Raw genomic sequence first — 24958 nt, 5'->3', positions numbered from 1 at the left:
CATGCAGTAATCATGTGATATTCTGAAACGTACGTTATTGGCAGATTCGCGCCCCTGATCCGTAAGGATCCACACTGGAGCACCGAATTTATGAAAGCAGGGGACAATGCACCCTGACACCTCTTCTGCAGACTTCCTTGTCACGGGGAATACCTCACTCCACCTGGTCAAGTAATCCATCATCGTACAGATGTAGGTCTAGTCACCACTGTTGGGTACAAGCGGCCCCACCAGGTCCATTCCCACCAACTCCCAAGGTTCTGAGGTCTGAAAAATACTTTGCCTTTGTTGAGATTTATCACCTTTAAAATTATTGACATTGGGATGATTCATAGACAACTCAAATCATTCTAACTGTGCCTTTAAAAAAAAAAAGACTTTAAAAAGATTTTCACAGATTTATAATTCACTTCCTGAATGGCACAGCCAGAACTGGCCACCACTCAGAGCCTGGTTCCTCTCTTGGTTTCTTCCTAGTTTTCTGCCTTCTAGGCATTCACTCTGCTTCTGCATTGCTTTATCTTAGAGGTTTTAGGCCATGTATCGTGAAAGCATTTTGTGACAACTGCTGATGTAAAAAGGCCTTTAAAACATAGATTTGAATGGAAACCATTGACTTAGGGATTTGTCCTCCATATCCACCAGAGACATTTCCACCTGTACATTAAATGCTATGAGTATTATTATAATCACCCAGTTAAAAAGCACTTTTTGTTTGAGTGATTATCAAGTGTAATGCCATATAAAAGGTTTTGTATCAATGGCTCATACGTTTGGGTAAAAAAAAAAAAAGGAAAACTGTCAGAACCAGTCAGTGGTGACCCACTGGGCAGCTGGGGCACTTTTAATTTGAAACCTATGAAACATAGCAAAGTCCCCCTCTGACCTGACCGTTCAAGTACATGACATTGCTGAGTAAGACTTACTGTTATTGGAGTGTAGTCTGCCTTCTGTTTAAGAATACATATTTTCCCCTGGCAGTTAGGACATTGGGCTACCTTAAGAGAAGATGCATTCAAGACGTGTGAGAAAATCTGAGAATGTTCATGTGACATTGTTGAAGCCTCCACATTCTCTGTAAGGGCACATCAAAAAAAAAAAAATGCACTTCATAGACCATGAATAACAATTAAAAAGCAGAGTTTCAATGATCATAGAAGTGGGAATAACACCTAACCATTGTGCAACATCTATGGACATCCCTGGCCAGTAGAATCTATCCCCAATGGCCCTCTGGGTCTTGTGGACTACACAATGAACCCTATGTGGGCTGCTGTGGAAATCCACAAATATTGAATTCACCTCCTCAGGTGTTCTGACCACTTTGGCCAGGTGTGGAGAGTCCTTGACCCGGGTGCACTTATATTGTAGTTCACCATCTGTTGAAATTAGACAATTGATAAGTTGACTTAACACCAGAGGGTAATTTCCACACAAAGTATGTTTATGGGTATTATTGAGCATTGTCACGTTGCTGTGGATTGGTGTGGTGTAGAATCAGGCGCAGGAAGCAGAGGATAAGTCCAACAAGACTTTACTAGAGCACACAAAAATAATCCAAACAGCCCGGAGGCAAAGGGACGCACACAGGCGTAAATAAGCGAGCGCACACACAGGTGCGAAAATACTCTCCTAAACACAAGGAGGAAGCTATGAAAATAGCGTACCGACACGGGTAGCGCAACAACACGACACGAACAATTACACACAACACTAAACTAACAACAAGGAAACTAAATAGGGTGCTAAATGAGACATAACACAAAACAGGTGTGACTAACAGACAAAACCAATCAAACAAGAAACATAGAGCGGTGGCAGCTAGTACTCCGGAGACGACGACCGGCGAAACCTGCCCGAACAAGGAGGAGGAGCCGCCTCGGCCGAAACCGTGACAAGCATGGGTAATAGGGATGCAATTAATCTTATCCTTCATCTCAAAGGTTTTATCCCTCCATGTAATGGCAAACCGTTCTGTTTTAGTTTAATTGTCTGGGTATCTGCCATGGACTTTAAAGTCCATAATTAAGCTATACAGCTCTGGATCCATTGTCTTACCTACTACTGCAACAACTATTAGCCCTTTTATATAATAACCTTTTTTACTAATGACTCAAAGGTGTGTGACTATTAACATAGGCTGCATATCCATTGTCCTTCTCCCAAAGTGTGGACTTGCACATGTCTTCTAGTCTCAGGGATTTAACAATGGTGTAAAGTAGCTCAAACCAATGTTTACTGTCACGTTCGTTGATTGAAGGCTCGGACCAAGGTGCAGCGTGGTAGGCAAACATATTAATTTATTAAATGAAACACAGACAAAACAACAAAATACACACGAACGTAAAGTTCTGCAGGCTACAATGCAACCATACAAAAACAAGATCCCACAAACTAAGGTGGGAAAAAGGCTGCCTAAGTATGATCCCCAATCAGAGACAACGATAGACAGCTGCCTCTGATTGGGAAACATACCCGGCCAACAAAGAAATATAAAAACTAGAATGCCCACCCAAATCACACCCTGACCTAACCAAAATGACAAAAATTTTAAAATGTAAAATGTATGCAGCCATTGATTTCAGGTGGCCTCATCCACACATGGAATGTGTTCCAAATGCCACCCTATTTCCTATACATAGTGCACTAATTTTGACCAGGGCCCATACGGCTCTGGTAAAAAGTAGTGCATTATACAGGGCAAAGATATAGGGAATAAGGTGCACTTTGGGAAACATTCAGCCTGTTGAGCCCCACCCTGCCTTTTGTAAATCATTTCTCCATCCCATTCCTCCAGTTGAGCCCCACCCTGCCTTTTGTAAATCATTTCTCCATCCCATTCCCCCAGTTAAGCAAATGAAGGGGAAAGGCTGTGTATAACTGTAGTAAATTACTTTTCCTGTCAATAACTTTATTTGATCAACTTCCTTTGTGTAGGTGTGTGTCCATTTTGAAGGATTAATAAAACATTCATTCAGCCAAGAAATCCATCTGTTCATTGATGGAATATTCAATAGACTGAACAGTCATGTACTAATGAGATTAATTAGTTGCATTGCAGTTATGTGTGGTGTTGTTGCCATTCAGCCTCATCTAGCCTTGGTAAGGAATAACTGATAACTGACAAAATACCTCAGCCTTAGGAAATCATTAGGGAAAGAAGTCACACTTCCAGTTTGCACTAATCTTTATTTGACTTGCTGTAACTTTACCAAAATTCCGAAGTTCATTCCCTCCTGATTCCGGGAATCTTCCAACCTGGAAAACCTGGGAATTTTGGAAAAGTTACCAGAATATTGCAATTCTAGAGGTGTTAATAGTACCCATGTACAGGGGGCCTGTTCAGAAGAGCACAATGTTACAGATAGTAATGCATTGTGTAGAAATGATTGTCTGTCATGCAGAATAGGGAATGGTGTCAGCTCTATTCATGACATTTCTATCTGCAACTTTCTGAATGTTTCACCTCACTCAATACGCAGCCCCAAAAAAGATTTCAGGTCTGATTGGTTGACTGAGGGGACCCGTGATCATCAATCTCCCCGCCACTGGGCGCAACGCTCTTTAAATCATTTTGTCCTCTGTCTCCATTAATTGGATCTCTCTTTCACTTACTCTTCGTTGCACTCTTTTCAATCTTGTGCATCCTCATGTTACAGTCCCATAGCTCACCCTCTAACTCCTCTTCCTCAGTCTCGTCCAGTGTCCTCCATCCCTGCCACTCACCAGAGGCCCCAGCTCTAGCCCTGCTTTCCCCTTCGGGTGGCCTGCCGTTATGGTCTTCTCCCTGGGCATGGCCCCCCTGTCCCTGGGCCTCTCCCTGTTCCTGGATGGTGGGCAGCTTGCCCTGCTTGGGGCAGCGCTTCCTCAGGCCCATGAGGAAGGGCTGGGGGAGGGAGAAGATGTCCACGTTGTTGCCCAGGTCCATCCAGGTGAGGGTGGGGAAGCAGCGCGGGTCCTTGAGGGCGTCGGTGAGCTGGCGGAGGACGATGCGCGTCAGCCGGTTGCCGTTGAGCGCCAGCGTCTGGAGGCAGGGCAGCGTGGCCAGCGTGGGCAGCAGCAATAGCAGTGCCTGTGTAACAGAGGGAGTAGGGTGAAGTTGCCCTTAGTCACTGATGCATTTCCCCCACTAATTTTAAGTGTAAGATTGGGGGAGGGGAAACTGATACTGGATCTGCACCTAGTGGAAACTTCCCCCTGGAGCATAACAGAGTTGAAAATGCATCCCTTGTATATTGTGACATTCACCAAAATATACATGGTTATTTGGAGACAACTGGCGACTGCGTCTGTGCATTACTAATAGGGTGTAACTTCCTTTCTCTGGAGATATTCCATGTTGTGCTGGGGATGGGTTACACAAGCTCTTGCTCAGTATAGAATTTTTGTTTTAGAATGTGAAATACTATGATTTTTGGTTGAAATGACAATGTGTCGTAGCTATTTAATATATTATACAAGCTGTATTCGTAATGTTGAGCGGTTTTCGTAATACCTGGTCTGTGAGCTCGGTAAAGCCCAACTCAAGGCTTCGCACACGGGCGGCGTGCAGGCAGAGGTGGGCAGCCAGGTGCTCCGTGTCCAGTACACCCAGTGGCACACCAGAGACGTCCACGGTACCGCCCACAGGAGGGGAAGAGAGGGCGGCTTTCAGACTGGGAAGAGGAGAGGAGAGACATTAACACTGTATATCAGGGGGAAAATAAGAAGTAAAGGCCTTGTGCACAGCAGACAGTCTTGTTCCAGGCATGCGTCCAAAATGGCACCCTGTTCCCTATATGGTGCACTACTTTTGACCAGAGCCCATATAGTAGTAAAATACTGTGTCTTCTGAGTGAAAATGATTAATGTGTATGAATGTGCTTTACAGCCCAGTTAATGTGTATTTGAATAAGTATTTTAGTTCGCTTCAGAACATGGCTATGGGGTTAGAATGTTTTTCGGGGTTGGAATGTTTTTCAGGGTCTGCCTGACTACAAGTGCTACTCCTACCTGAGTCAAAGGTCAGAGCGACTTAAAGCTGGTTTTATTAGCTGAGAGAAAGGCAATAACTCTATTCCTATGTCTGTAACACGCACATGCACACTATATACACATACACACAGACACACTTGTAAAGTACCCCGAAAATGAGGGTCAAATGACACTGAAAGGGTATCTTGTCAGGCCAGTGATCAATGCTAAGCCAATTTGGATAGATCTCCCACTGACTGTGAGGCCACTGACCCTCTGGAGAAGATTAATGGGACTGGGGATCATACACAAGCACGCACACACAGAGACGCAGACACACACACACACACAGACACACATACGTATGCACACAGACACGCATACATGCACGCACACACACACACACACACAGGCTTTCAGTGACTCATTGCCAGCCCACAAATGGCAAAGTCATATAGGCACAAAGATAGAAATTCAATATGTGGTCCAATAGAGGATCTGGCCAGGATGCATTCATCCACTCTGGGTGGGCTTTGACCGAATCTCGTCAAGCTGATTTCTAATGGGAAATGTTCAAATGCTTGGCAAACGGCCAATTGGGGAAAGGAGATGTAATATGAGACACAAATGACTGCCTGCAAACACACCAATACTCTAAACACACACTGTCACTGTCAGTAATGACCTGGCTGCTAAATGAACGCCTGCTCTCAGGTGAGCTCACTGATTCAACTGGATTAGGACACAGCCCTTGGTTGGCTTCTGAGGTAAGGGCTACTAAAAATAAACGTTCCTTTCCTTAATGACCACCGATAGGTGAAAAGACTGGTTTCTACATAATTGGTTTCTACCATATGATGACAGGTGAGATGAGGGCAGTGGGAAGGTAGGCCCCTAAATGGCAGGTAATCCAAGAAAGAAGAAGAGCAGGCGGCCAGTACATTGCAATAAACTTCAGTGAACTATTAACAGAAAATAGTTACAAAAGAATACATACAGGAGCAGCTCAGCATAGTACATCCGGACGCACAACTGCAATGCATTTCGACTACTAGAGTCTTCCTTAGGCAGCGTGAATATGTATTATTTTGTAAATATTTTCTGTTTACATTTGACATTTTAGTCATTTAGCAGACACTCTTTTCCAGAGCAGGGTTAAGTGCCTTGCTCAAGGGCACATTGACAGGTTTTTCACCTAGTCGGCTCGGGATTCGAACCAGCAACCTTTCGGTTCCTGGCACAACGCTCTTAACCACTAGTCTACCTGCCGCTGTTAATAGTTTACTAAAGTTTATTGCAATGTACTGGCCACCTACTCTTCTATCATATGATGACTCATTCTCTACCATTCTTTATCAATTAAAGGGAAGGACAGGGAGCAATTTAGGATACATAGATCACATTGTCATCTCACAACCCAGTGTGTTCCCAGACAAAGAGATGTGAGGGGTAAAACTGATAGAAATTAATATTTATCTTTATCTCGATGATCAGAGGTACCAAGAACTGGAGACGGTCCAAAAAGGGACCACTCCCCTCCCATCCTCTCCTATCTCTTTCTCTGTCTCGGCACTAATAGCCTCTTAACGAGGGGGAGGGCACTTAGTTTAACGAGGCTTAGTGATGGAAAACAACACTTTACTCAATTAATGCCTCATCATCTCCAACATATATAAATGGGTAGAGGATCGCTTCCTGTTCCTGTATTCCAGATTGTAAAAGTTGCCTCTAACTGCTGATCCAGAGTCAGATACAGTGCCTTCAGAAAGTATTAATACCCCTTGACTTATTCCACATGTTGTTGTATTACAGCCTGAATTCAAAATTGATTAAATAAAAATAAAAACTCATCCATGTACACGCAATACCTCATAATGACAAAGTGAAACATGTTTTTAAAAAGTTTTGCAAATGTATTGAAAATGAAATACAGAAATTTTGAATTTACTTAAGTATTCACACCCCTGAGTCAATACTTTGTAGAAGTTGTGAGTCTACAGCTGTGAGTCTTTCTGGGTAAGTCTCTAAGAGCTTTCCACACCTGGATTGTGCAAAGTTTGCCCATTATTCTTTTCAAAATTCTTCAAACTCTGTCAAATTAGTTGTTGATCATTGCTAGACTACCATTTTCAGGTCTTGCCATAGATTTTCAAGTAGATTTAAGTCAAAACTGTCACTCTGCCCCTCAGGAACATTCACTGTCTTCTTGGTAAGCAACTCCAGTGTAGATTTGGACTTGTGTTTTAGGTTATTGTCCTGGTGAAAGGTGAATTAATCTCCCAGTGTCTGGTGGAAAGCAGACTGAACCAGGTTGTCCTCTAGGACTTTGCCTGCGCTTAGCTCCATTCCGTTTATTTTTTATCCTGAAAAACTCGCCCGTCCTCAAGGACTACAAGCACACCCATAACATGATGCAGCCACCACTATTGTCAAGGCGTGCTGAAGGTGGGTGTGGTGTAGGAATCATGCGCAGGACGCAGAGGCTCAGTCCAAAGGCTTTAGTGCAATATATATTATATATATATAACAGAAGCACAATAAGCCCGAAGGCAAAATACACGACGCACACCGGCGACAAAACAAATGACGCACAAACATGTGCAAACAACCCTCTCCAAGACACTGGAGGGAAAATGTAGCTCCAAACACGAAACAGAAGCGCAATCACACACAACGACAAGCACACACAACGAGAACTAAATAGGACACTAACGAGGACTAACAAGACACAGGTGTACAACATCCAGACAAAACCAAACGAACATGAAACATAGATCGGTGGCAGCTAGTACTCCGGGGACGACGACCGCCGAAGCCTGCCCGAACCAGGAGGAGGAGCAGTCTCGGCCGAAACCGTGACAGTACCCCCCCCTTGACGCGCGGCTCCAGCCGTGCGCCGACCCCGGCCTCGGGGACGACCAGGAGGACGCGGAGCAGGGCGCGCGGTATGGTCCCGGTGGAACTCCGACAGGAGAGATGGGTCTAGGATGTCCCTCCGCGGCACCCAGCACCGCTCCTCCGGGCCGTACCCCTCCCACTCCACGAGATACTGGAGACCCCCCATCTGGCGTCTAGAGTCCAAGATGGACCGAACGGTGTACGCCGGAGCCCCTCGATGTCCAGTGGGGCGGAGGAGTCTCCCCTATCTCATTGTCCTGGAGTGGACCAGCTACCACCCGGCCTGAGAAGAGACACATGGAACGAGGGGTTAATATTCTTATACTCAACAGGTAGATGTAATCTATAACATACCTCGTTCAATCTTCTCAGGACTTTAAAGGGCCCCCACAAACCGCCGACCCAGCTTCCCGGCACGGCAGGCGGAGGGGTAGGTTTCTGGTAGAGAGCCAGACTCGATCTCCGGGTGCGTACACCGGCCCCTCACTGCGGTGGAGATCGGCGCTCGCCTTGTGACGAAGGGACGGCCCGCTGCAGGTGGACGTGGGCAGCGTTCCACGTCTCTTCCGAGCGCCTCATCCAATCATCCACCGCAGGGGCCTCGATCTGGCTCTGCTGCCAAGGTGCCAGAACCGGCTGGTAACCTAACACACATTGGAAGGGGGTTAGGTTAGTAGAGGAGTGGCGGAGAGAGTTCTGGGCCATCTCGGCCCAGGGAATGTACCGTGCCCACTCCTCCGGCCGGTCCTGGCAATACGACCTCAGAAACCTACCCACATCCTGGTTGACACGTTCTACCTGCCCGTTACTCTCCGGGTGGTACCCTGAGGTAAGGCTAACCGAGACCCCCAAACGCTCCATGAACGCTCTCCAAACACGAGAGGTAAACTGGGGACCTCGATCAGACACTATATCCTCGGGTACCCCGTAATGCCGGAAGACATGGGTAAATAGGGCCTCAGCGGTCTGTAGGGCAGTAGGAAGACCCGACATAGGGAGAAGACGACAGGCCTTAGAGAACCGGTCCACAACGACCAGGATGGTGGTATTCCCCTGCGAGAGGGGAAGGTCTGTCACAAAATCCACCGAGAGGTGGGACCATGGTCGTTGTGGAACGGGCAGGGGTTGTAACTTACCCCTGGGCAGATGTCGGGGCGCCTTACACTGGGCACACACCGAGCAGGAGGAGACATAAACCCTCACATCCCTAGCCAAAGTGGGCCACCAGTATTTAGTGCTAAGGCAATGCACCGTCCGGCCGATACCCGGATGTCCAGAGGAGGGTGACGTGTGAGCCCAGTAAATGAGTCGATCCCGAATCTCGCACGGAACGTACTTCCGAGCCTCAGGACACTGTGGAGGGCTGGGGTCGGTACGCAACGCTCGCTCGATCTTGGCATCGACCTCCCACACCACCGGTGCCACAAGGCAAGACTCAACGGACCTCTCCTCCGTGTCATACCGCCGGGACAGCGCATCTGCCTTACCATTCTGGGACCCAGGGATGTACGTGATTTTAAATACGAACCTGGTGAGAAACATACTCCATCGAGCCTGGCGAGGGTTCAGTCTCCTCGCTGCCCGGATGTACTCCAGGTTCCGATGGTCAGTCAAAATGAGGAAAGGGTGTTGAGCCCCCTCAGGCCAATGCCTCCACACCTTAAGGGCTTGAACTACAGCTAACAGCTCCCTGTCCCCAACGTCATAGTTACGCTCCGCCGGGCTGAGCTTCTTAGAGTAAAAGGCACAGGGGCGGAGTTTAGGTGGCGTGCCGGACCGTTGAGAGAGGACGGCCCCTATACCAGCCTCAGACGCGTCTACCTCGACCTGAAAAAGTAATGCGGGATCCGGATGCGCTAGCACCGGAGCCGACGTAAACAGGTCCTTCAGTCTCCTAAAGGCCCTGTCCGCATCGGCTGACCACTGCAGGCGCACCGACCCCCCTTCAGAAGGGACGTGATGGGAGCTGCCACCTGTCCAAAACCCCCGGATAAACCTCCGGTAGTAATTCGCAAAGCCCAAAAACTGCTGCACCTCTTTTACAGTAGTTGGGGTTTGCCAATTACGCACAGCGGACACACGATCCACCTCCATTCTCACCCCTGACGCGGACAACCGATAACCCAAAAAGGAGACCGACTCCTGGAAAAACAGACATTTCTCTGCCTTGACATATAGGTCGTGCTCCAACAGCCTCCTCAATACACGACGCACCAGGGTTATATGCTCGGCTCGGGTTGACGAGTACACCAGAATGTCATCAATGTACACGACCACCCCTTGTCCCTGCATATCCCAGAAAATGTTATCTACGAAGGATTGGAAGACTGATGGAGCATTCATCAACCCATATGGCATGACGAGATATTCGAAATGACCTGACGTGGTACTAAACGATGTCTTCCATTCGTCACCCTCCCTAATGCGCACCAAGTTATACACGCTCCTGAGATCCAGTTTTGTGAAAAACCGCGCTCCATGCAATGACTCCGTCATGGTCGCAATCAGAGGGAGTGGATAACTGTATTTCACAGTAATCTGATTGAGACCACGGTAATCAATGCACGGGCGCAACCCTCCATCTTTCTTTTTCACAAAAAAGAAGCTCGAGGAGGCGGGAGAAATGGAGGGCCGAATGTATCCTTGTCTCAAAGATTCGGCTATATAAGTCTCCATAGCTTTTCTCTCCTCTTGAGACAAAGGATACACATGGCTCCGTGGGAGCGCTGCTCCTGCCTGGAGATCAATCGCACAATCCCCCTGTCTATGAGGAGGCAACTGCGTCGCCCTAGTTTTGCTAAACACGAGTGCTAAATCCCCATATTCAGGCGGAATGTGCAGTGCGGGCACTTGGTTTGGACTTTCCACCGAAGTCGCCCCCACGGAAACACCCAGACATCGCCCCTCGCACTGAGCAGACCACCCATCGAGAGCCCTCTGTTGCCACGAAATAGCAGGGTTATGGGTGCTTAACCAGGGAATCCCCAGCACCACTGGGTACGCAGGAGAGTCGATCAGATACAACTGTATAGTCTCCTCATGACCCCCCTGCGCACACATCCGAAGTGGCGCTGTGATCTCCCTGATCAACCCCGACCCCAACGGGCGGCTGTCTAAGGCATGAACGGGAAAAGGTTTGTCAACAGGTAGGAGAGGGATCCCTAACTCAAAACAAAACTTACGATCAACAAAATTCCCAGCTGCGCCTGAATCTACTAGCGCCTTATGCTGGGAATGAGGTGCAACCTGTGGAAAACAAACAGGTATACAAAAGTGTGCAACAGAAAGCTCTGGGTAAGTGGGATGTCTACTCACCTGGGAGGCCCCCCCAGTGCGTGGCCTGTTGTCGTTACTCCCGGAGAACCCTCCCCAGCACCTGGCCGTAGTGTGCCCTCCACGACCGCACTTGGTGCAGGAGACAGGCCCCCTCGGGCTCTTCCTACTCCGTTCTCTAGCGCCGGCACCCCGAGCTCCATAGGGCTCGGCTCGGAGGTGCCGGAGGGCGGAATGGACGGACTCCCCTCGGGACGTCCACGGGTGGCCAGCAGGGTGTCCAGACGGATGGACATATCGACCAACTGGTCGAAGGTAAGATGGGTATCCCTGCAGGCCAACTCACGTTGAACGTCCTCTCGTAGGCTACATCGAAAATGGTAGATGAGAGCCCGTTCACTCCACCCTGCATCCGCCGCTAGAGTCCGGTACTCTAGAGCGAACACCTGAGCGCTCCTCCTCCCCTGTCTCAAATGGACTAGACGCTCCCCCGCCGCTTTGCCCTCAGGTGGATGGTCGAACACGGCCTTGAAGCGGCGGGAGAACTCGGCGTAGGTGATGGTGTTGGCGTCCATCTTCCTCCACTCGGCGTTAGCCCACTCCAACGCCTTGCCCGTGAGACAGGAGATGAGGGCGGAAACGCTCTCGTATCCCGAGGGCACCGGGTGTACAGTGGCCAGGTAGAGCTCCACCTGCAGGAGGAACCCCTGACACCCGGCAGCTGTTCCGTCATACGCCCTCGGGAGCGAGAGCCGAATCCCCCTGGGTTCCAAACCTGGGACTGGTGGACCGACCGATGGGATGGACAGGGTAGGTGGAGGTGTGGGTACCCTGCTGGCCTCCCATCGGTGCATGATGTTGATTACCTCCTGTAGAGCGGTCTCCAGTTGTCGGATCTGGTCCTCTTGCCCACGGAGATGCTCCTCGAGCGACACAGGCGTCACTGCCGATCCTGCTGATTCCATTATGGTGTGTGATTCTGTCAAGGCGTGCTGAAGGTGGGTGTGGTGTAGGAATCATGTGCAGGACGCAGAGGCTCAGTCCAAAGGCTTTAGTGCAATATATATTATATATATATAACAGAAGCACAATAAGCCCAAAGGCAAAATACACGACGCACACCGGCGACAAAACAAATGACGCACAAACATGTGCAAACAACCCTCTCCAAGACACTGGAGGGAAAATGTAGCTCCAAACACGAAACAGAAGCGCAATCACACACAACGACAAGCACACACAACGAGAACTAAATAGGACACTAACGAGGACTAACAAGACACAGGTGTACAACATCCAGACAAAACCAAACGAACATGAAACATAGATCGGTGGCAGCTAGTACTCCGGGGACGACGACCGCCGAAGCCTGCCCGAACCAGGAGGAGGAGCAGTCTCGGCCGAAACCGTGACAACTATGCTTGAAAATATGGAGAGGGGTATTCAGTAATGTGTTGCACTAGATTTGCCCCAAACATAACAATTTGTATTCATGACAAAAATTAATTGCTTTGCCATATTTTTGCAGTAGTACTTTAGTACCTTATTGCAAACAGGATGCATGTTTTGGAATATTTTTTATTCTGTACAGGCTTCCTTCTTTTCACTCTGTCAATTAGGTTAGTATTGTGGAGTAACTACAATGTTGTTGATCCATCCTGTTTTCTCCAATCGCAGCCATTAAACTCTGTAACTGTTTTAAATTCACCATTGGCCTCATGGTGAAATCCCTGAGCGGTTTCCTTCCTCTCCGGCAACTGAGTTAGGAAGGACGCCTGTATCTTTTTAGTGACTGGGTGTATTGATACACCGTCCAAAGTGTAAAGAATAACTTCACCATGCTCAAAGGGATATTCAATGTCTGCTGTTTTTTCATGTTTACCCATCGAACAATAGGTTCCCTTCTTTGCGAAGCATTGGAAAACCTCCCTGGTCTTTGTGGTTGAATTTGTGTTCGAAATTCACTGCTCGACTGAGGGACCTTACAAATAATTGTATGTGAGAGGTACAGAGATGAGGTAGTCATTAAAAAGTCATGTTAAACACTATTATTGCATACAGAGTCCATGCAACTTATTATGTGACTTGTTAAACACATTTTTACTTCTGAACTTATTTAGACTTTCCATAACAAAGGGGTTGAGTACTTATTGACTGAAGACATTTTCTTTTTTTCTCATTTAGTTAATTTGTAAAATGTTCTATAAACATAATTCCACTTTGACATTATGGGGTATTATGTGCAGTAGGCCAGTGACACAAAATCTCAATTTAATCCATTTTAAATTCAGGCTGTAACACAACAAAATGTGGAAAAAGTCAAGCGGTGTGAATACTTTCTGAAGTATCATCCTAATGGTTATGGGTAGGATTAGTAGTAGGATAATCTGATCCTAGATATGAGGTTAGGGCCAACTTTTACAGTATTTCAAGCAGAAAGGTAGTGATTTGTCTGAATTTGCATTGGGTCCAGTGTCAATGAGCACGGTTACATGCACACAATAATACGATTATTGTGGATAGTCAGATTATTATAATAGTTTGTTTTAAAACGTTTACATGCTTTTCAAGAATAATGATTTCCCTAATAATCCGGTTTACATGGACACATCTGAAATCAGGCTACCTGATGAGACTTTTGTTAATGCAGAAAATCGGCAATCAAAATAAACCACAGTGACAATGTTATTTTTGCAAAGACTACTTGATTCTGAGTTCGGACGTACAGTATAAAGTGAAAACGATTTGAAAGATGCATACTTTCAGATTTTCCGAACTCACTTCACTCTCGCATAAGAGGGAGGCTTGTGCTGCTGGTGCTAGCACATGCGCAGATCAAATACACAGCTGGAATGCCGATTAAGGTGTTTACATGTCCTAATCATTAGAAAGATTGCTCAGAAAACCAGGTGTTTTAATTGGTGTATGCTTACTTCGATTTTGACATTACGCCGATTAGGTTAAGCAGAGTAAGATGTTTACATTACTTTTTCCATACTCTGCCTACTGCCATAATCAGTTTAATATCAAGTTATTAGTGTGCATGTAAACGTTCTGACTGTAGTTGAAAGTTTGTATCATCCTAACGCAGTACTATGCATTTGTAAGTGTAACAGAGGTGGTTTTGAACCATGATTTGTGATAAGTAACATTGCCTGAGACTTGAAACGTGTTAACTTCCCAAGTGAATGCCTAGGCTTTAGCTCAACGGTCTAACACAGTTTTGTGGCACATAGAAGACTACAGGCATATGAGAGAATTGTGGCATACACTGACAGTACAAATCCCTCCATAAGAGCCCTCTTTGCTGCACAATAGGTACGGTAAAAAGTTGCTGCTGGCATCTGGAATCCCTTTGAGTATATCAAGCGCTACCATTAGCACAACAAGAGAGTATCTCCCAGTTGCAGAGGTATCCAAACAATGCGACGGCTGCACTAAGCCTGGTGTTAAGCGCTAGTGCCATGCGCTGGGGAAGAGGGAGACCGGCGCAAACACAAACACACAGCAGCAGCCAGGGGAGAGAAAGCCGCATTGAAGCTAATCGCATTAATCTCTCAGTCTCTCAAATTCCTTCCTTCTTATTATCCCGTAGAAATAGCAGAGAATGAGAGAAATGCTTAGGGGGGGGTGGATGTAGAGACAGAGAGGAAGAGAGAGGGAGAAAGAAAGATGAAGAGAGTGTGTTCCAGAACATGTAGGTCTCTGATCTCCTCGTGCCCTGAGCATGGCCCAAGAGATGCCAGAGAGAGGCAAGATATACGTCGACTACATTTCACAGTAAGAAAAATGTACAGAGGGCTTGGAAAATACACAGGGAGCTGACCTCAACTTTATGCAGGATCCCTGAAGACATTGTGGATATCAAGCATGTGTTTGTTTCTTTGGGTCAGCCTCAGTCAATTCAAGCAAAGGTCCATTTGTCCAAATCAACAGTTTCAGCATGGAGTTAAAGTGTGCAAATGGGTATCTGTATCTGATATGGAGAGCAATTCTAGTTTATCAAGATCTATGTTGGAAAATTGATGGAATACAAAATGGATGGGAGGTTCTCTCCGTGGCCTGCTCCTCTCTTTCCCAGTAAAGCACAGGGCAGCCAGAGTGAGACAGAGAGAGAGAGTGAGACAGAGACAGAGAGACAGAGACAGAGACAGAGACAGAGACAGAGACAGAGACAGACAGAGAGAGAGAGAGACACAGAGAGAGACAGAGACACAGAGAGAGAGAGACACCGAGAGAGAGAGAGAGAGAGAGAGAGAGAGAGAGAGAGAGAGAGAGAGAGAGAGAGAGTGAGTGAGAGAGTGAGAGTGAGAGAGCGAGAGTGAGAGAGAGAGAGAGACAGATTTCACTGTCCCACTGATACAACTACTCTCTACTGCTGCACCGACCAATGGACTACCCACTGTCTGCCACTGGTACTGGCTATAAAAAGACTGCATCTTTGCCATAAAACATACACTTACATGCATGTACTCAGGGACACACACAAACACACACTCAGGGGGCAAGCACACACACACAGGCACATTCCCACAGACACACAACATGCTGCACCATCGAGAGCATCCTGACTGGTTGCATCACCGCCTGGTATGGCAACTGCTTGGCCTCTGACCGCAAGGCACTACAGAGGGTAGTGCGTACGGCCCAGTACATCACTGGGGCAAAGCTCCCTGCCATCCAGGACCTCTATACCAGGCGGTGTCAGAGGAAGGCCCTCAAAATTGTCAAAGACTCCAGTCACCCTAGTCATAGACTGTTCTCTCTGCTACCGCATGGCAAGCGGTACCGGAGTGCCAAGTCTAGGTCCAAAAGACTTCTCAACAGCTTCTACCCCCAAGCCATAAGACTCCTGAACAGCTAATCATGGCTACCTGGACTATTTGCACTGCCCCCCCACCCCATCCTTTTTACGCTGCTGCTACTCTGTTAAGTATTTATGCATAGTCACTTTAACTCTACCCACATGTACATATTACCTCAACTACCTCAACTAGCCGGTGCCCCCGCACATTGACTATGCAACGGTACCCCCCTGTATATATAGCCTCCCTACTGTCACTTTATTTTATTGTATATATAGCCTCCCTACTGTCACTTTATTTTACTTCTGCTCTTTTTTTCTCAACACTTTTTTGTTGTTGTTTTATTCTTACTTTTTTGTTTAAAATAAATGCACTGTTGGTTAAGGGCTGTAAGTAAGCATTTCACTGTAATGTCTGCACCTGTTGTATTCGGCGCATGTGACCAATAACATTTGATTTGATTTGATTTGATTTGATTTGCTCTTACAGCTTATCAGTCACAAATCAAACAAACAGTACACAGTCACACACCCCTTTCTCTGTTGTGCAGGCACACTCTAAAGCTAGAGACCTCAAGGCTCTTCTTCTTCATATCAAGCTAACTGCCCTGGTGAAAAGTAGTGCACTATGTAGGGAACAGGGTGCCATTTGAAATGCACATATGTGTTTGAGTGGGTAGATGTCTTAGTGTGTGTGTTGCCAGCCTGTGTGGTGGGGCGGCTGCAGAGGTAAAGTGATGATCCAATAACTGGTGAAGAGCAATTGTCTTATCGGTCTCTAAGCTCTCCACTGGGAGATGGGATCAATTGAGGCCATGCCTATAACCAGACTGAGCCAGTCAGTTAAACAGGAGTGTGTATGCATGTGCGTGCGTGTGTGTGTGTGTGTGTGTGTGTGTGTGTGTGTGTGAATTAGCAAATGAGTGCATGCATGTGTGTGCATGAGTGCAGGTGTCCTGTCGTCGGCCAGTGTCCTGTCCTGACTAGCCTCCCACTGGGACTCACCTGGGCTGAGGCTTGCTCTTCAGGAGCCCCTGCCTGCGCCACTGGGAGTGAGGGCTCAAGTGGTACATCAACTGACGACACACCTTCTCCATAGCACCCAGGGAATCCTGTTCCTGAGAAGAGAGCGAAAGAGAAGCAGAAGAGAAAAAATGTAGAAGTGAATGGGAGTGAATGAGAGAAGTAAGGCGAGCGAATGATGTTATTGGACCTTCCTTTTTCATAACAGCCTTGACTTGACTTGTAGCCCAGTATGCTTTCTTTCCCTGACAGATATTGACTAGGGCTAGTATCGATCCCTGAGGCACCCCAGCCGGCCGCGACCGGGAGACTCATGGGCGGCGCACAATTGGCCCAGTGTCGTCCAGGGTAGGGGAGGGAATGGCCGGCAGGGATGTAGCTCAGTTGATAGAGCATGGTGTTTGCAACGCCAGGGTTGTGGATTCGTTTCCCATGGGGGGCCAGTATAAAAAAATATGTATTCACTAACTGTAAGTCGCTCTGGATAAGAGCGTCTGCTAAATGACTAAAATGTAAATGTAAATGTCTTGACCGATTCTGAGGAGGATTCACACACAGTGGACAGTCTGGACAGGGGAAGAGGTCTTTGACCAATAACATCCACATATAGAGGCCAAACGTGATGGCAACAGGCTACCAAATTATATTCAGTATGCATGGAAGGTGCGTCACAATCACTTAATGTAAACACAATTGGAGACAGTAATTTTTGGAGACAGGTGTTTGACACGACAGTGCTACGGTAGTTAGCATAAGAGTGTCGTAGTGGTTGCTAACTGTAAACAACCTTAGCTAGCTAGCTCTACTTTCCAAGCGTATTCAATTCAAATAAATGTATTTAAATAACTTTAAAAGCCCCCGGATGGGTGAGCATAATACACAAGGAATCTCTTAAAGCTGCTAATGAGAACCTTGACGACCTCGTACCTAGCCAGTGGGAATTCCGGTGGAGTAACTCCACCCAGGTAGTGGCAGTGCTGGCAACACTAGATGCAGTAACCCATGGGGAGGGGGTCACACTCAGACAATCAGTGAGGGGGGAATTATTGTGTCCCTGGCGGCACAAAATTATCTAATGGTCTGACTGCACAGAGCTGCTTGGGAAAATAGTCACAACGGGGGACCAGCGTGTGTGTGTTTCGGGAGAAAAGGGTGTATCAGATCTCCATCAGCTAGGACTAGACATTGGTTAATCAAATCTCCCCATTCCTGCTTAATTTGGCATGCCTTCTCAAACAGCTGCAACTGTATATGCTTCTCCCATGGGCAAAGAACCTCAAAAGAGGTGATGATATTAATTAACAATAATTTTGATCCGAATGTGCAAACTGTCCAAACAGATCTGCAAGGTAGATGGATTATATTAAATGTTATTGGACCATAAACAGATTTGGCTCATTAACCTATATGGTCCAAATAACAAGCAATACAAGACTCTATTATTATGGTGGGAGATTATAATACGGTTTTAAATACCTAAATGGACCGTAAAGAAAATCACACTACAAACTATCACCCTCATGCGCTTAAGGAAATCACAAATATCATGGATATATTGGAATTAGTGGATACTGTATATGGAGGTTTAAATAACCTGACCTAGTGAGATATACATGGCGGAGGCTCAATCAAGCTAGTCGTCTTGACTACTTTCTTATGTAATTCTCGCTGGCACCAAAAGTTTAAAAAGTGTTGATAGGAGACAGAATGTGGTCGGACCATCAAATGATTGGCATATATATTACTCTTACAGAAATTCCATGTAGGTGAGGATATTGGAAATGTAATCAAAGCCTATTGGATGACAACTTGTTTTTAATCAAGACAGAATAATTTATAACAGACTTTTTCCGAAATAAGTCAAGCAGATTCCTTTATTGTATGGGACACTTTTAAATATGGCTTTAGAGGCCATGCAATTCAATACCCATCTTTAATTTAGGTCAAATGAGTTAAAATCAACAAAGGAAATATAGGGACTAAAAGTACAGCTAGATAGCAATAAAAACTGTACCAGAGAGGCACAGAATAAGTTAAAAAGAACTGGAGGAACCTATTCAAGAAAGATCAAGTGTAATGTATTAGAAAAAAGAAAGTGAACTGGATGGAATATGGGGAAAAATGCACCAAATCACCCATGATTCACCAAACAATATTTTGAAAGAGGAAGCACTTTAAGCATATGTTTTCGTTTGTCTCCTCCATCTCCACTAACCGAAGTTAATTGTAAAGAATGTTATATTATTAATAGAAAAAAATAACAGCTGTACAGAAAGACTCATGTGAGGGCCAAATTACAGAGGAGGAACTTCTAGATGCAATTAAAGCCTTTAAGTCCGGGAAAACTCCAGGGCTGGATGGCATACCAGTTGAGGTATATCAAACCTTTTTTGATGTACTCAGAGGACCGTTATTAGCATGTTTTAACCTCTTCATCACTAGGCACCTGGCTAAAGTGCCTGCCTCGAAAATGCATGCCCAAATTGAATAGAGTATATCTCCAAAACGACAAGGGCTATCAACATAATCTTGGTAGCAAAAGAAAGGTAACACATGTGAGATGTATCTTGAAGTGAAATAATTAATGTGGGTATTACTGTGTCAGAGTACATGAAGCTAGAACACAGCCTAAATTGGGAGGTTTTGATTCCGCCTGAAAGTAACTTCAGGTTTTATAGGGAATAATTTATTGGACTTATGCAGCTGCAGCCCCTAAACACTATGGGACCATAGCCCAATATCTGACGAGTACTTATGTGAAGTTTGATGCCAATAAAGTAAAGTAAACCAAAGTTGTAGGGGTTTTAGTTGAAGTATGTTTAGGTGGATTACCAAATGGAGACATTTGGGTAGATTTGGGCACCATCAGTGCCATTTGACTTTTATCAGGTACCAGACAGCAAAAGGCATTTAATTTCACTAACATATCACTATATGTGTACATTCCATCAAAATACAACTGTTTTGATGTTGTTTCCCATGTTCTCCCAGACCTCTATACGTGTTCCCATTGAAATAAACCATACAATGGGAAAGTTTGACTCTAACTGAGCAGATTTATTGGAAACTATAAACAAACAACAAATTTAAAAACAAAAATTACACACATCCCAAAACTATAAACAATGATATGGTGTCCTTGGGTGGGTTGTCACACAAAATGTAGACCCTTTTTTCTCTTCTCTATTATGCCACCTATCTTCTTCTTCCTCTTCTTCCTCCCCGACTCTTGGAGTGGCAGGCCTACCTCCACCACGCTGACTTGGATGCGCTGACTTTGAGAAAGCTTTTCCTTTTCTTTTGGGTTGAGGGCTCTTTACAGGGGACTCAGTGTCCGATGAAGACCGTGGCCGAGGGAGGGGAGCAGAAGTGCGTTGTCTAGACAAGCGGCCAGGCTGAGGAAGAGGAGGCTCTGCCTGAGAAAGGGGAAGCTGTGGCTGAGGAGGCAGATGCTCTGGCTGTGGCTCATACCCCTATAATCATCTTCACTGTACAAACAAGACAAAAGAGAAAAGAAAATCATGACTAAAACACACTTGTATTCATTCATTGACAAATCTGACTCAAAACAGTCAGATATATAAAATAAATAGTTAGAACTATGAGAATGTTGACTTAAGTGATAATTCAGTGACAATAAATAATACACATAGCGTTCTATTGTAAGTCAATTTGCGCGTGGGCCTCTAGGCTAAGCTAGCTAGCGCTAACTTACGTTGAGCTTCAGTTACTCAAATAGATATTTTAGAATGTATGTTTTGTACTCATACAATAAATTAGTAATAGTAGTATTAGAAGTAATAAATAACAATGGGATTACATACTCTTCTGATGCTTGAGTAGGGCCCTGGACACGATAACCTTCGTTCTCGTCGTTGGGGTCTGGTTCGTCCGGTCTAAGCAGGTCCTCATCGTCTGATTCAGAGTCAATGGGGATACATGGAGTCCAACTTTCATCTGTTACAATTAATTACGCCTCTGTGACTGTATATTTGTTACTAGAGCCTGCCATATTTGAATAAACTTTGCGTTTTACCTCCGAAATTCTAGTGTTGGATAGTCAACTAATATGAGACAATGAGGTGCGCACTTGGATATTTCAACAACCGGTTGGTCGATTTTGACATGTGACCCCTCTATCGAAAGCTCTGGATCTGTAGAATTAAATGAGAACAATGACAAACCACGAGGATTGCATCATATATCCAGAAGATGGCGACAAAACAGTGCCTGTTGTGATTGAACCAAACTACTGACTTCATCTTCAAACACATTGTTGGCCATGTAAAACGATGGAAACTCATTGAAATCGACTCGGAATGAGAGAGAGACCCTAGAGTATCTTTTCAAGTGGTTTTATTCGATCAGACACTACTTTTGGTAACAGAAACAACAAAGGTAAGACGCAGTTTGTTGTTGTGATAAAAAAAATTGAAGTTTGTTATTGACGTTCTTTGATTAATAGTTTAGTGAGTGTTGGTCATAGAGGAACACGGCTATCACTGTTGGAATCTGTGAGCTAGCAGCTTTTGAATGGTGTATCGTCTACGAATATACGGGCATGCACGGTTTCAAAATACAGTACTGGTTTTGCTATATGCTTATATATTTGCTTGGAGTCGGAATATTATTTAATTTGGGTAACAACAGTTTAGCTAGATTCACAGTTGAGACGCTTCTCGTTCCAGTAGTGTATAACATTCAGGTATTCACACATGTTTAAAAACCGTACTATGCCATTGTTTGAGATTGCGGGAGGAGTACCCCGGATATGGGGAACCTCCTGATGAAGAGGTTTTAACCACTCCTATAAAAATGGTAGCCTATCTGATATTCAACAAGAAGGTCTGATTTCACTATTACTGAAACAGGACCCAGGTGATAAATATAAAGATCCAGTCCATTAAAAAAATTGGAGGCCCCTTACACGTCAATGTTGTTATGCAAAAATTCTAGCAAAATGTATAGCGCATAGAATTAAAAAGGTATTGTCAGATATTATTCATCCTAATCAGACAGGTTTTTACATGGATGATACATTGGAGATAATATAAGGCAAGTATTGGAAACAATAGAACACTATAAAAAAATCTGGGAAACCAGGCCTGGTATTCATAGCAGACTTTGAAAAGGCTTTTGATAAAGTACCACTGGAATTTATATATAAATGCCTGGAATATTGACATTTTGGAGAATCTCTTCTACAATAGGTTAAAGTTATTTACAAAAAAAAAAAATTCACCCTGATTAACTCTTTAGTCATATCCCAGTTTACCTATTGGCCCTGCCTACACCTAATGACTTGTTTTTATAAATTATATGAACAAAACATTTTCTATTTTATTTGGAATGGCAAGCCAGACTAAATTAAACAGGCCTATTTATATAATGAATATGAATTCAGAGGGCACAAATGATTAAATATTGAAGCATTACAACCTCTTACTGTCGGTTATTTGAAAATGAAATCAACTCCAAAATATTGCTATTTTTAAAACAAGCCATAGAAATTTGGTTGAAATTTCAGTCTAATCCACCAGAAAAGACAGAACAAATATTACAACAAATATTATTGCTAAACTCAAATATACGAATTGATAAAAAAAATATTTATATTTTGGACAAAAATGTTTTAACTGTATAATCTTAGTACATTTGATCATAAATAGGACTGGTGGAGTTATGTCACAAGTGCAGCTAACAAAAATATATGGAAATGTCTGCTCTACCTAAAATTACAACCAACTAATTGCAGCATTTCCGCAAAAAATAGAGGAGGCAAGTGGAAGGGGGAGCAGGTAAGGAACTTGTCTATTGGCCCTGCATTAAAGACCAAAACTGGTTAAAGAAAATTGTGATAAATAAAAAAGTATACTAGTTTCATTTAAGGAACAAAAAATGTACAGCTGTGCCATTCGGGTTGCAAAATAGTTGGGAAGAGATTTTTGATGTACCGATTCCATGGCACATGGTTTATGAATTGATACACAAAACAACACCGGTTTCAATTTAAATTATTATACAAAATTCTTGCAACTAATAGAATTTTATATATATGGGGGATACAACCATCCCAGCTCTGCAAATTTTGCTGCGAAGAGACAATCATTAGATCACTTGTTTTGGTACTGCCCATATGTAGCTTGTTTTTGGTCGCAGGTTCAGGAATGGCTGAAGAACTGCAACATTTACCTGAAGCTAACTCTGCAAATAGCACTGCTGGGTGATTTGAAAAGTCATAGTCAATCGATCAATAATATAATAATACTCTTAGCAAAAAAATATATATTTAATTTACAATCTGTAGAAACTATGAGAATAGAAAGGTTCAGAACTTTTGTGAAACATCATAGCACAGTTGAAATATATATGGCAAATAGAAATCAACACTTGTTGGTGTTCAGCGATAGATGGGAAGGGTTAAGGGGAGCTGAAGGGTGGGACTAAAAATAAAAAAAATTACAAGATAACTAATGCAAAATATAATGTGTCCGTAAAATGTATATAGTATGTACAATATGGAAGTATAAGCCTAAGTATTGTTGTCCATTAGTTTACTCCATTTAGGAGAGGGGTGATTTTATATATTTACCAAACATATATGGGGGATTGGAAATTATGCAGATTGATAGAAGCCAATCTATCTGCAGTAGTAAAGCTGATCTAATCCCTAAAAAAAATATAACTTTATTTTCCTGTGAGAGGAAAACTTATTTTAAGGAGTGGTTCATACAACAAAACAAATATTATCAAAAAACAATAATATACAATAAAGGTGAGTTCATCTCTAGTGATTGATTTCTTAGTTATTGCAGATAGAACACTGTCAGAGGTTGTTTGAATGAGCGTGCTGCCTCTATTGAAGTGCTTCCATTTCAATCTCATTATTTTCTTCACCCACTATCTCTCTACCTCTGTCTGTCTAAGCTATTCTCAGCCCTGACCTTTCTGATTAAGAAGGGAGAGGAATCTGCCATTCTGCTACAACTACACACATACAAAGTATTTTATAGTGTGTGTGTGTCTCTCTCTGTGTGTGTGTGTGTGTGTGTGTGTGTGTGTGTGTGTGTGTGTGTGTGTGTGTGTGTGTGTGTGTGTGTGTGTGTGTGTGTGTGTGTGTGTGTGTGTGTGTGGAAGGTTCATTAGCTCCAGCATCAACAACAGCCTTGCTAGTCCAGTTAAGGAGCTAGTGGAAATGACACATCTCGCTTGGATGGAGGTTAGCTTGCTCCGTCTGTCTGTCTGTGTGTGTGTGTGTGTGTGTGTGTGTGTGTGTGTGTGTGTGTGTGTGTGTGTGTGTGTGTGTGTGTGTGTGTGTGTGTGTGTGTGTGTGTGTGTGTGTGTGTGTGTGTTTGCGCGCATGTGTGTGCATCAGTGTTTCCGTTAGCCGGCTTTTGTCCAATTTATTTTATTTTATAAATAATGAAATAAAATTGGAGCAGGTCAATTGTCCGGGAGAAGAAAATAAATGGCATTGCGAAATAATGCATTTTAGCCAATTCATTGATTGAAGTACATGTCAATGTACTGTAGCGCAAGATATGTTGGTACAGCGCTTTACCAAGCCCAATCATTGCGCAACAATTCTAAAGGCAATGGCATGTACAACACCCTGTCGTTCTCCGCTAACATCAAGGCGGTGACCCGATCCTGTAGGTTCATGCTCTACAACATTCGGAGAGTACGACCCTGCCTTACACAGGAAGCGGCACAGGTCCTAATCCAGGCACTTGTAATCTCCCGTCTGGATTACTGCAACTTGCTGTTGGCTGGGCTCCCTGCCTGTGCCATTAAACCCCTACAACTCATCCAGAATGCCGCAGCCCGTCTGGTGTTCAACCTTCCCAAGTTCTTTCACGTCACCCCGCTCCTCCGCACACTCCGCACACTCCACTGGCTTCCAGTTGAAGCTAGCATCTGCTACAAGACCATGGTGCTTGCCTACGGAGCTGTGAGGGGAACAGCACCTCCGTACCTTCAGGCTCTGATCAGTCCCTACACCCAAAC

The 24958-nt window shown here is 44.7% G+C and overlaps 1 protein-coding gene across 1 annotated transcript; it reads right to left on the bottom strand.

The window, feature by feature from the left end:
- Positions 1-2517: 2517 nt before the first annotated feature.
- LOC123492231 (leucine-rich repeat-containing protein 75A-like) lies at positions 2518-19563 on the bottom strand. Its single transcript, XM_045224599.1, has 4 exons — positions 19549-19563; positions 16934-17046; positions 4496-4655; positions 2518-4072 (listed from the first exon to the last, which is right to left on the bottom strand). The coding sequence occupies exons 1-4, from the start codon at positions 19561-19563 to the stop codon at positions 3608-3610; spliced, it is 753 nt and encodes a 250-aa protein (XP_045080534.1). The 3' UTR covers positions 2518-3607.
- Positions 19564-24958: the final 5395 nt, after the last annotated feature.

The sequence above is a fragment of the Coregonus clupeaformis genome, chromosome 13, assembly GCF_020615455.1.
Source record: "Coregonus clupeaformis isolate EN_2021a chromosome 13, ASM2061545v1, whole genome shotgun sequence".
NCBI classification, from domain to species: domain Eukaryota; kingdom Metazoa; phylum Chordata; class Actinopteri; order Salmoniformes; family Salmonidae; genus Coregonus; species Coregonus clupeaformis.
Note: the sequence above shows the minus strand (reverse complement) of the source record. Positions and strands in the feature narration are given on the sequence as shown.

Bases quoted from the DNA above. Each gene is read 5' to 3' on its own strand.
- LOC123492231 (XM_045224599.1), bottom strand. The intron at 4,656-16,933 runs GTGAGTCCCAGT...TCCTCTTCCCAG, and splicing joins AAGAGCAAGCCTCAGCCCAG to TCTGAAAGCCGCCCTCTCTT. The intron at 4,073-4,495 runs GTATTACGAAAA...TCTGTTACACAG, and splicing joins TTACCGAGCTCACAGACCAG to GCACTGCTATTGCTGCTGCC.